We start from the raw sequence: 12,310 nt of genomic DNA, 5'->3' as shown, positions 1-12,310 counted from the left end.
AAACAAGGAGGGGGGGGTCTGGTAAAATGTGACGTACTTTTTGAGGGGGGTTCAACCTTGTGTGACAAAGTGTGACATAGGGGAGGGGGTTAATTTTGGCCGATTTTTGCGTGACATATTTTATGGATGATGCCAAATGTATATTTACAATATCCAAATAAAACATAATTGCTCTTTCTTAGCTTATTTAGTCTATAGAAAGTTTAGCATTATCCATGCTGAAATTTATTTTTTCCGTTTTTAAATTAATGCAAAATATCGTGTTTAAAGATATTTTAATTAATGTGAGTATTTTACGTCGAAAAATCTTACGTAATGAAAATCTATTCAACATTTCGTGTCGTTTAAAACCCATATTGCAAATGGTGTATTAATTAGTTAGAATATTATGAGAATCGTCAGCAAGGATGAAATTGGATTTGGGGCGAGATTGAGTCATGAAAAATCTGCAATTGAATTGTGGTTTATTGTCATAAGTAGCGAATGTAGTATTAAAACATATTTCAAAACGAATTCTTAACAGAAATATTACATCTATATGGATTGTTTAAAATAACTGCTTCCGAATCTTTTATTGCTTCTTGTATGTAATGATTTAACGTATCTTACTAAATGCAGCGCTAGCAACAAACTTAAAATGACACTTCTACTGTTCGTAATCATATCACTAATAAATAGTGTTTTTTCTGGTTTCTTGAGGTGTCTTTTTTTTAGCAGCATGATAAAAATAAATAAGATTTTATTACTATATAATAAATATAGCAGCGTAATCTTTCGTTCCGCTCTGGAGGAACTTTTGATGTTTGATTTTGAATCGCAACGACGAATCGCTAAGCTGGCAAACAAAAAGAGCCAGCTACTATCACTATTCGCTACTGGTTTCCGTTGGTAGTTGGGTGATTCGGATTAAGTTCGTAGCGCGTTTGTGGCAACGTGGAGGCTCGTTTTCGTCTCGCATCAAACAAATCCGAACAGTAATTGGAGACCACAATGGCGACCGTTGATCCTAGAACTGCTCCTGCCAGAACATCAGACCAATGATGCTTGTAGTCGGATATTCTGCTTAAACAAGTATACCACGCAAGTAGAATCAGAAGAAACTGAAGAAAGTGTTTTAGAAGTTTGGATCCTCGCCAGTTCATGCGTGATTGAAGGTAGATCTGAAAATCAATAAAGTAATGGGATTTTTTTCGTTTGGGATTCACTAGCTATTAAATAATTACCGCACAATACACAAGAGTGTACATTGAGAAACTAGAGTGACCGCTAGGGAATGATAACCGCATTTCTTTAATCATGCGCTCGGATGATAACGTACTCGTGCACGAGAAATCCTCAATGTAGCGGCCTTGATTGATTGAATCATTGCACGTGGTTCCGTCCGGCATCATTGGTTTACATACCTGGAATAAACAATGGAGATATTGCTAATAATCAGCTAGCTTCTGCAATTGACGGTGAGGCATTGAGTCCTCCCATCAGCAGGACAGCGACCAATACCCCAGCAATACCAATGTTTGGTTTTCCAAGGGCATGCCAATATCAAAACCAAGCTACACCACATATTCTGGTTTGCTAGCAATGAATAAAAAATCTGCATGCCTCAATTTGGTGGTTTTACTGTTCAGTTTGGTACTTCCCCATACCTTTTGGTCGCTATTATTTGCCAAAGTAATACAAAAATTTGGTATTTTCATGCAGTTTCCCTTCATCTAGACATAGATTTTTCTTGTTATTTTTCATAGCAAGGGACATAGTAGTACCGTAAATTGGGGTGATTTTGATAGCCCGGAGTGGCATTGATAGATATTTGATCTGTCCAGTAATTTTGATCGATAATAAGTAATCCTTTAATGCTTGAGATATTAATTTGATGGACATTTCAAAAACCTATCAAAGTCACCCCAGTTTACGGTACCTTGCCATGCAATAGGAAGAAATACCCACCTTATGATTTTGAACAGTGAAACTCTTTGCTACAGCCCAATCATTGATAAACGGCATATGTTTGATGTCTTTTTATGGTCTTATCATCTGCACTCTTTTACTATGCTTGAAAAAAAAAAGAAATTATTCAAATGAAAGTGCACGGAGAAAAAGAGTTCCCAAAATCGTGAACCAGCGTTCATGAAAATCGGAACCGCGAACAAAGTGTTCAAATCCCATGGTACGATTTTGAAAAACGTACCATGCAATTTGAACACTTTGTTCGTGGTTCCGGTTTTCATGAACGCTTGTTCACGATTTTGGGAACTCTTTTTTCTCCGTGTGGATACAGGTAAATCTAAGCTAAAAAAAAGAATCAAATTACTTTTAAATCAAAGCGATTGTTTTGAGATGTTATTTCGATGCAAAGTTATTGACTTTGTCAAAATTGGTTAATTTTGAGAAATTTGATCAAAAAACAGTAACATACCTTTGAATACCATAATTTGATATCCGAACTTCTACAGTTTTTTAAAATATCAAAATATACCAACAAGGAGTCGTACCACCTCTCCATCACGAGATTTAAAAAAACGGAGATAACCATATGGTAATCCCGCAATTTTTAGAAGTTCCCTTCATAACTTTGAAACACAAAAAACCACAAGACTTTCGAATACCGCTCAAGATACTCACATCAAAGAAGTGTGGTCGCAGCCTTCCAATGGTGTACTTTCCGACGTCGGTCAGCAGCTGGGAGCAGGCGGCTCCAAAGCCAAACACGCCGACCGATTTGTACGCTTCCACGACCCAGTACGGTACGGTGATGTTGTATACCTTCAGCGGCTGTTTATCCGACTTTTTCACGTGCGCGCGTACCAACTCTGTACCGATTATCTGAAACGTAGAGAAAAAAGGAAAGGGGCAGAGAGTTTGAGTTGAGCGTACAATATGTTGAATATTTTCTGTGCTCAAAACGCGGCATGCATGTGACACCGTAACTGAAGCTGTGCGAGGAAAGCGGAAATTCAATGATGAATAGGATTAATCCGACAGACCGCGGCTGTTGTGAGCGGTTGCGGTCAACTTGGTGTCGCCAGTTGTTGTTGCAAACTAAACACTCAAAACGAAGTTTTGACAAATTTCTGCATTTAAACAAATTTATTTCGAGATTAACCAACTGTTGCAATTGAGGTTTGTTTGATTGTTCAATCAAAAACTATTTTTTTATGATAGTACCTAAATAAGAAAACATTTCTCATTTCTCATCTTCGTCTAACTTGTTTTGGTTATGTTTTACTTTGTTGCGCTCAATCCAAACAGGGGATTAATGCAGTTGAGTGTAAACAGTAAAAATGTCAAATCAACTAGTTTTGGGTGTATCTGAAGTGAATACGAATGCTTCCGCAACGGTAATTCCAACGTTGCAGGGCGAGAGCAACCTCAACCCCACGCTGACTGTCCACGTTGATTTTTTAATTGAATTGCCTGTAACACATACATCATCCATCTGATTTCTGTAAAATCAAAGGCATTACGTGGAGTAAGTTGAACGGGGAACGGATTACGTTTAGGCAGTCCCGTAGCCAGGGGGGTGGGCTTCGGGCTGAATGGATGGACAAAAATTACATTTTCGCTCATAGGCTGCCATTAACACAAAAACTAATTTTTCTTCAGATTTCTTTCGACTATTCATAGGGAATGAGTTGGGCTACAATGTCCTTTCATCAGTTTAGACCAAAATTAAGAATATACCCAGAATCCAGGGCTGTCTCATTGTTCCCCACTCTTTTCAGCCCATGGGTAACAATGAGACACTTTGATTTGTCTTCATTAAACTTTTCAAAATCTTTGGAAATCTTTCAAAACATGAATTTAAAGTGATTTTTGGCATATTTATTCAGTTTTATCTTCAGTTAACCAAAAATATAAAGTTATTTTGTATGAATGTATGGATTTTACAAAATTTAGATACTTTTTAGTATAACTTTTTTTTAATTAAAGTTTCAAGTTGGCAAAATTGCTTTAAAATGTTCAAGCCAAGTCACCAGTCACCAGTCACCAAGTCATCAATGAGACACTTTTGGTTTTCAACTTTTAACGATTTTTCTAATTTTTTCATTAGCATGTTTTAATGAGATTTTAGTTGCATTATCTTTCTTTTAATGTGTTCTAACATTGACCAAAATATGAGATCGATCTGACATTTACAGTCAGAGTTATTCAACTGTCTCATTGTAGACGCACTTGGCAGGAACAATGAGACAGCTGGGGAACAATGAGACACTTTATGAAAATCAACATTTTTCTAGCAAAACATCATGTTTTTGTATTGTTCCATTGCAGGTGACTTGCCTTGAACATTTTAGAGCAATTTTGCCAACATGAAACTTTTAATAACAAAAGTTATACTAAAAAGTATTTAAATTTTGTAAAATCCATATATTAATACCAAATAACTTAGAATTTTTGGTTAAATGAAGTTTAAACTCTATAAATATGCCAAAAATCACTTTTAATTCGTGTTTTGAAAGATTTCCATCGATTTTGAAAAGTTTATTGAAGAAAAATCAAAGTGTCTCATTGTTACCCATGGGCTGAAATGAGTGGGGAACAATGAGACAGCCCTGGATTCTGGGTATATTCTAAATTTTGACCAAATCTAATGAAAGGACATTGTAGCCCAACTTAATCCCTATGGAACGTCGAAAGAAATTTGAAGAAATATTAGTTTTGGTGTAAATGGCGCCTACGAGCGAAAAAGTATTTTTTGTCCATAATTTACTTTTACACCCCATAATCAAACATTTATGAATTACTTTTCAAGGGAGCGTCCATAACCAAAGCCACTAATATGGCAGACGTGTATCCAGTAGACACACCTTTCCCCCAAATATGAGCCTGATTGGTTGAAACTACGACTTGTGAGAGCCATTTTATCATTGTTCCCCGTGTCTCATTGATGACTACTCTACCCTACAACACAAAAACATGATGTTTAGCTCGAAAAGTTTTGATTTTTATAGAGTGATTTATTGTTCCTCACATGTCTCATTGTTCCTGCCAAGTGCGTCTACAATGAGACAGTTGAATAACTCTGGCTGTAGACATCAGATCGATCTCTCTCGCTAGAACATGAAAGAAAATGTAACAAAAAGCTCATTGAAAAATGCAGATGATAAAAATACAAAAATCATTGAAAGTTGAAAACCAAAAATATCTCATTGATGACTACGCTACCCTACTCAGCTCTTTGTGTTCCCCAAACGATACAATGCGAGGCATTTTGGTTTCGATAGATTTTTCTTCCCTAAAATGAGTCCCACTTTAGCCTGGTGAATGAAGTAGTAAAATTGGCATGATTAGAAGACATAATTTACTGCTAGTAAGTAAGACCTCATTGTTTTCTGTTGGTTGAACCGCTTACGACCGGATGCTTACAATCATTTGAGGATTAAATTAGCTTAATGAATTCAATTAGTGGCATGCTTGTCGTGACGCCAGCATTAAAAAGTAACTTTATGGAACGTGCTGTTTGCTGCTATAGCTTGTTGTACTTTGCCAACATGTTAAGTTTCCTTTAATAAAAACTGGATTTTTCGACGCGCCACGTGCAAAAATGGGAAAATGACGAAAACGGAAAAAATCGACTTTTTTCACTAAAACTGCGATAACTTTAAAATTTCAGCGATGACCTAGACATGTTAGGGTACCAAAAGTTGCGTCTTTTAGTTACATTACATTACATATTGGGATATTGTTTGAATTAGCAAAACGAAATTATATTTTTTCTGGATGTTCTGCAAAATTAAGAAATTTAGTTCCATTTAAAATTACACATTTTGGGTTCCACATTCTCAACCCGGCTACGACGACGACGGCGTATAATTCATTCTCCGCGCGACTTTTGACCTTATCCAAGCCCTCTCATCGTGCCCGCATCTTTGTCGAGCTAATCGGGATGCTGCTGTGCTTAAGACAGCAAGCGTACATACTTTTGAAATGAGTCGTGTTTATTTGTTTTCAGCATTTTGTGCTGTGTGTTCCCTTCTTTCACCACTACTGTGTGATAAAAATGACGTTAAAGCGTGAAGATGCCGATTAAAGCGATTAGAAACTGAATGGAAAGACGCTCGTCTCCTTCGTTAAGTGCATCCCCGACTTAAGCCGGGTCGGCCCGCTTAGTCTGTCGGTCTGTCTGCCGGCCGGTCGGATCTTGGTAATTTTGTGCACAAGCCGCCGTTCATTTGCAGCTAACCGGGGTGATATTGCAATGTGGCGTAAAAGCCGGAGCGAATTATACTAACGCGACTGTCGCAAGGGTTAATTTTGTAATAAACAAATGCGTTTTGCATCACTTTGCTGGATTACGCAGAGCAAAGGAAGTAGTTAACGGCTCAATCGAAGTGGAGAGCACCACCAACGAAGATGGGCCGCGACTTGAGCGGCAGTAGATAGTATTACGGACTACCACACTGAAGCATGAGTTCGTTTTTTCTTCTTTTCAAACGATTAGGCGTATCAGGTTACTATAAATATTTCTGGAAACATGTTGGAAACTACTTACCACTAACACCGGAAGTGCAATGCCAATGATGTACAGCATCCAGTTCTAGATTTTTTATAAGGAGGAAAAAAAGATGTTAAGAATGTATTTTGAAAATCAATCATCGCGGACAAATCTGGTGTTTTTTGAAAGACCAATAAATTTTTTTTTTATTTTGTTGGTTTTAGGCGTTTAACAAAACAACCAAAAAGAAAAAAAAGGAGTTTATTGGACTTAAAATAACCTTTCGTTATGCTAATTTACCGTGACTGTTGAATCGTGGAACGGGTGCATTAGTGACTCGTCATCGCAGAAGAAGCCTCGTTTGTACGGCTGCCCAATGAGGAAGAAGATCAGTATAGGGAAGCCGACTGGAAAAGGTTGACACAGAAATGAGGAAAAATATTTGCTCGATGAGTTTGTCACTTGACTGACTGTGTAAAGTTTGTACGGATTGCAGCGGCGTTGGCCGCAATTTGTCGGTTTACCGTGAAACCTCATTAGCTTGGCAGTGATACTTTTATAGAAGTTTGCCCCAAATAGTGAAAAAAAAACGAGATAGTGACGCACTGCCCCTGATCGCATAAATGTCCCATATGCATTTTCGTCGTTTTTGAGTTAATGATGCAGTTTTGTTCAGAATCGTGTGATCTTTCAGAAAAGTCTATAACATACAGTACTTTGTTCTAGAAAACAGGAGGAAATCCAGTTTTTTCTTGAAAATATAACACATAGCCTTATGTGTGAGACAAACTTGGCTTGCGTTTTTCTCAGCTTGCTGTTTTTGCATATGGGACATTTATGCGATCAGGGGCAGCAATTGCAGTTATAGCCAATTCAGAGAAAAATGTCCGCACTCTGCTAAGAAATCAAGGGTTGACTTGAGACATTTTTCTCCGAAATGGCAGTATTTTCAACTGCAGCACCAGCTACGAACAAATTTAAAACCGTTCATGTGTTGACTGAGTGCTGCGGTAGTGGCGGTACAGGTTGTCACAACTCATGGTTATCATAGTCTCAATATTTGCCTACGTTGGATGAATCATGCCTTATTGTTCTGGCCTAACCACGAACAAATGTCGAAATGTGAGACAACACTCAGTAGCGTGGCACTAACTGTTGTGAATAAATTATACTTAATTTGAACCTGTTTTGTTCTTATCTCATACTTATCATCAAGAAGCATAAAACAAACTACACTAGATCAATTTGGGAGCCCATACCTTAGCGCAGGCAGGCAACCTTCAAAGAGCAGTTCAAATGCAACTGTGGCATGCAGTGGAGGCGGAATCTCAAAAGCGAGTCGTCGGTTATTTTGTCTTTGAGCTCCAAAAGACTAAATAGCGGAATGTTGAAGGCGAAATCTCCTTCTAAGAAAAGCAAATATTAATTCATGACAGCGTCGGCAACAACAGCAGCAGCAGCAAAGACATTCAAGGGGGTTGTGGATTAAATTTGGATTGAGTGTAATTTTGTTGCATATGAATGTCTTGTTTGATTTAGATTTTGAAGTGCAAATAAGTGCGATTTACACTTAATGCACGAACAAAGAGTATTCTCAATCTGATGAAAGTATAGTATACAATGCGATTTTACTTATCTGAATCCCGATAATCCAAAAGAGATTTTGTTTTTGTTCGGCGCTCTAACGTTAGAAAAATCCAGACGATTGGATTTTAGAGTTGAGTAGGGGAAATTCTCGTATGTTTGGCAGCTTAAGCCTTCGCTCCTAACTCCATCCAATTTGCATAGAAACTTGCTTGCTCACTTCTTATTGAGCTATTTATCACTCGATTTCAGTTGAAAACGCTTTTAACTACACCCAAAATTCAGAGTCGAGATAATCGTTCTCTCAAAATTTATTGAGGGCTCAGTGCCAAAATCGATAGAATAATGGTACCAACTCACACCATCATAACAAATGAGTTCATTCGTTAGTTGAATCAATAAATCTCCAACAAGTGTCATACATCGACTTCTGACTTCTCCTTGGTCACCAAGTTGTGGTGGCCGAGGCAGCTAAGTCATTGGATTGGTTTGTCAAAGGTCTCTGGTTCGATTCCCGTTATCGACATTTTTGGTTTTTTGTTTGACGGATGAACTTTTTTTGCAAATGAACCTCGAGAGAATAGTTCTATCGCCCATCTCGAGCTGTGTTCTCTGCGTCCGTGAATGGTACCACTATTCTCTCGACTCGAGACCAACATTCTCTCGGACTAGCGCTGCCAGTTTTGGGTGTAGCATTAATTGAATGTCAAAGTTCTGACCTGCCAACATTAGAGGCACGCTGAAATTAGATGCTGTTCCCCTAAGTTAAATCGATTGCAATTGCAATTGTTTGAAATATGTAGTACCTACTTTCAAAAATGAAGGTTGGGTAAAACTTTACCAACTCGCTCGAAACTGTACAAAAAATTCCGACTCTTTTTTGACTCTCGTAAATGTGGATAATTTTGACCCCAGATCACAAACCTGCGGCTCACAATTTGTTATATACTGCATTTCAAGACTACAAAACACTGCATCCAATTTGCATAATTGCATTTTTTTCGTTGTCTTATGTTTGATTGTCGAGCTTTAGTATGACGTCTACACTACTCTGACTTAGAATTTAAACCCAAGATGGTGGCCAAAATGGTGAGCTGAAATATTGAAAAACAAATTTAATCTAATTTAATTTGCAAGTTCGACCAAAATGGAAAATAAAAAATCAAGGCTTCAGATATAATCGAGTCTGGACTGTAAATAAAATGTGGAAAAATAGTTTTCAGATTTCTTCAATTTTCTGTAACCAAGCTTTTCAAAACTTGAGATTTGACATTTAATGAAAAAATAACATATCTACTTTTTGATAACAAAATAAGAAAGAACACAAAAAACAAAACTGAGAGCCAACTAATTTTGAACTTTTTGTAATCAGAGTCAAATAAAATAGTATCAGAAAACAACAATCCAGTTTTAAGCTGAAATTGCTTAAAATTATAATCAAGTGCGGTGACATTGCTAGCAAAAAGAAAAATAGTACCCCTCTCCTCATTTTCAACGCAAAGAATAGAAGCGGTTGATTTCACATATTGTGCAACGTGACTATTGGATCAAGAAGTGTGTATTGCCACTCCATATGAGTAGAAAATAATTGCTCCGCACTTGTTGCTCAATGCACTAACGCTCAACCTAAGTGAGATATTTCTCGCCTTGTTTGAAACAGATTTACAGAATTACACTTCGGTCAGAATAAAAGGCGGAAGGTTGAAAGTACTTTCCCCTCACCCATTTCTACTACTGGAATGCACAGCAGCCGGGCAGATGGTTCCAGCTGAGTGATATGCAGCGAGAACTTGCTTTCCACATTTTATCAAGTTGGTTGAGTGAATGAATTATTTAATTATTGCTTGTAGAGAAAGGCATCTGCCCTCTCTTCCCTAAGCGGCCCTGGAGCGCGCGAAGAGGGTTCTGTGTGACAGCTCTAGTGTGTGTTTTATTGATAAACATTATTTATGAGAAATCACACTGGTCGCAAGAGGTCACTTCTAGTTGAAGCTAGCCCGGTTAATACATTTTACACTTTGCTTTGACATCTGGATTCGATCTGACGATTTCGACAACGTGCCATTCGTCGCAGTCCGAGAATAAACACATATCAGATGTTGTAATTTTGTCGCTATGTTATTATTGGATTTAAGATAAGTAAGCAAATAAAATGTGTTGGAATTCTCTTTAAGACATTTACTGAAAAAATCTCCAATAGCCGAAACATTTTTTTGTGGATTGATCATTCAGCGTTTGAATAAAGGTACCGTCATCTGGTGTGAATTGAGTCACCTGGGACGAATTGGGCAGTTGTTTTAGCCATGTTGAACACCCAATTTTCACATTTAGAGTCGTTTCGGTCAGAGCAGATTCAGAGCAAAACAAAGTATACATTGGGGTGACATTAAAAAAAATCCTTGACTCGATTCATTAGGCAAAAATTAGTATCTGTGCCAATTTTGAGCCAAATTGGTAAAGGTTCATTTCAACTCCCTTCAACAATGTCGAAGGGTGCAAAACGATCCAACTTGAATTTAATTTCCTACAAGAATCTCACACTTGGACAAATTTGGCCGACACCTGTGCCACCTGCTGCCAAAATCCTGAAACGATGTTTTCCCCCATACATTTGCGATTTTTCCCATACAAACTTCAACGATCAATAGCGACCCCTAAATTTTCACCGGGTTGGCTCAAAATTGGCACAATTACTTATTGATGCATGTGTGTGTGTTTTTACAAGGTCGGAATCTGCTACCAGACACCTGAGAATTAATTTCTCAGGTAGTGTGGGGTTGAGAAAAAAGATTTTCCCGACCCACTAAACCAGTTCTTGAACACCGTGCCCTTTTCCCCTCGGGACCACCTTTCGGTATAACTTCGGGGGGAGGCGTTGCATTTTCTGCACTAGTCTACTTACAGGATCCATGCCGGGTACTAGAACCATTTCCTGTTCCACATATGAGCAGTTCTCTACGGAATCGGTCTTTTTTCTTTAATTTTAATTTTTGTATTTTTTAATCCGGCTGAATTTTTTTTGGTGCCTTCGATATGCCCAAAGAAGCCATTTTGCATCATTAGTTTGTCCATATAATTTTCCATGCAAATTTGGCAGCTGTCCTTACAAAAATGATATGTGAAATTTCAAAAATCTGTATCTTTTGAAGGAATTTTTTGATCGATTTGGTGTCTTCGGCAAAGTTGTAGGTATGGATATGGACTACACTGAAAAAAAAATGATACTCGGTAAAAAATAATTTGGTGATTTTTAATTTAACTTTTTGTCTCTAAAACTTGATTTGCAAAAAAACACTATTTTTATTTTTTGATATGTTTTAGAGGACATTAAATGCCAACTTTTCAGAAATTTCCAGAATGGGCAAAAAATCTTTGACCGAGTTATGATTTTTTGAATCAATACAGATTTTTTTTCAAAAAATCGAAAGATCGGTCGCAAAAATTTTTCAACTGCATTTTTCGATGTAAAATCGAATTTGCAATCAAAAAGTACTCAAGTAAATTTTTGATAAAGTGCACCGTTTCCAAGTTATAACCATTTTTAGGTAACTTTTTTGAAAATAGTTGCAGTTTTTCATTTTTTAAAAATAGTGCCCATGTTTGCCCACTATTGAAAAAAATATTTTTGAAAAGCTGAGAAAATTCTCTATATTTTTCGGACTTTGTTGATACGACCCTTAGTAGCTGAGATATTGCCATGCAAAGGTTAAAAAACATCAAAATTGATGTTTTCTAAGTCTCACCCAAACAACCCACCATTTTCTAATGTCGATATCTCAGCAACTATAGGTCCGATTTACAATGTTAAAACATGAAACATTCGTGAAATTTTCCGGTCTTTTTGAAAAAAATATTTTCAAAAAATTTAAATCAAGACTAACATATCAAATGGGCGAAATATTGAATGTTTGGCCCGATTAGAAAATGGTGGGTTGAAATTATATGGACAAACTAATGATGCAAAATGGCTTCTTTGGGCATACCTAAGGCACCAAAAAAGTTTCAGCCGGATTAAAAAATACAAAAAAACGAATGACCGAAATCTCAGAGAATTGCTCATATGAGTCCATGCGAGGGGTGTGTGTGTGTGTGTGTGTGTGTGTGTGTGTGTGTGTGTGTGTGTGTGTGTGTGTGTGAGAGAGAGAGAGAGAGAGAGAGAGAGAGAGAGAGAGAGAGAGAGAGAGAGAGAGAGAGAGATAGAGTAAAAATCATTTGTGAGTGAGAACTGTTTGAGCATGTGAGTGCCACTCACTGAGCGGTGAGCTTTGACAGCCACTTATCCGAAATTAT

At 37.4% G+C, this 12,310-nt stretch overlaps 1 protein-coding gene across 2 annotated transcripts in view; it reads right to left on the bottom strand.

Moving 5' to 3' along the window:
* Window positions 1–447: 447 nt before the first annotated feature.
* The window catches only part of LOC6030944 (putative phosphatidate phosphatase), a 35,403-nt gene continuing 23,540 nt past the window's right edge, over window positions 448–12,310 (bottom strand). For both annotated transcript variants that reach the window (XM_001841752.2, XM_038259462.1), the window contains exons 3-7: window positions 6,737–6,843; window positions 6,494–6,538; window positions 2,623–2,823; window positions 1,224–1,403; window positions 448–1,160 (exon numbers count right to left, since the gene is read on the bottom strand). In XM_001841752.2, coding sequence (XP_001841804.1) covers window positions 873–1,160; window positions 1,224–1,403; window positions 2,623–2,823; window positions 6,494–6,538; window positions 6,737–6,843 — 821 coding nt within the window. In that variant the 3' untranslated portion in view covers window positions 448–872. The remainder of the gene's footprint in view (window positions 1,161–1,223; window positions 1,404–2,622; window positions 2,824–6,493; window positions 6,539–6,736; window positions 6,844–12,310) is intronic.

Source organism: Culex quinquefasciatus, chromosome 3 (genome assembly GCF_015732765.1).
Source record: "Culex quinquefasciatus strain JHB chromosome 3, VPISU_Cqui_1.0_pri_paternal, whole genome shotgun sequence".
NCBI classification, from domain to species: Eukaryota; Metazoa; Arthropoda; class Insecta; order Diptera; family Culicidae; genus Culex; species Culex quinquefasciatus.
This window is presented reverse-complemented; position numbering and strand designations above follow the sequence as displayed.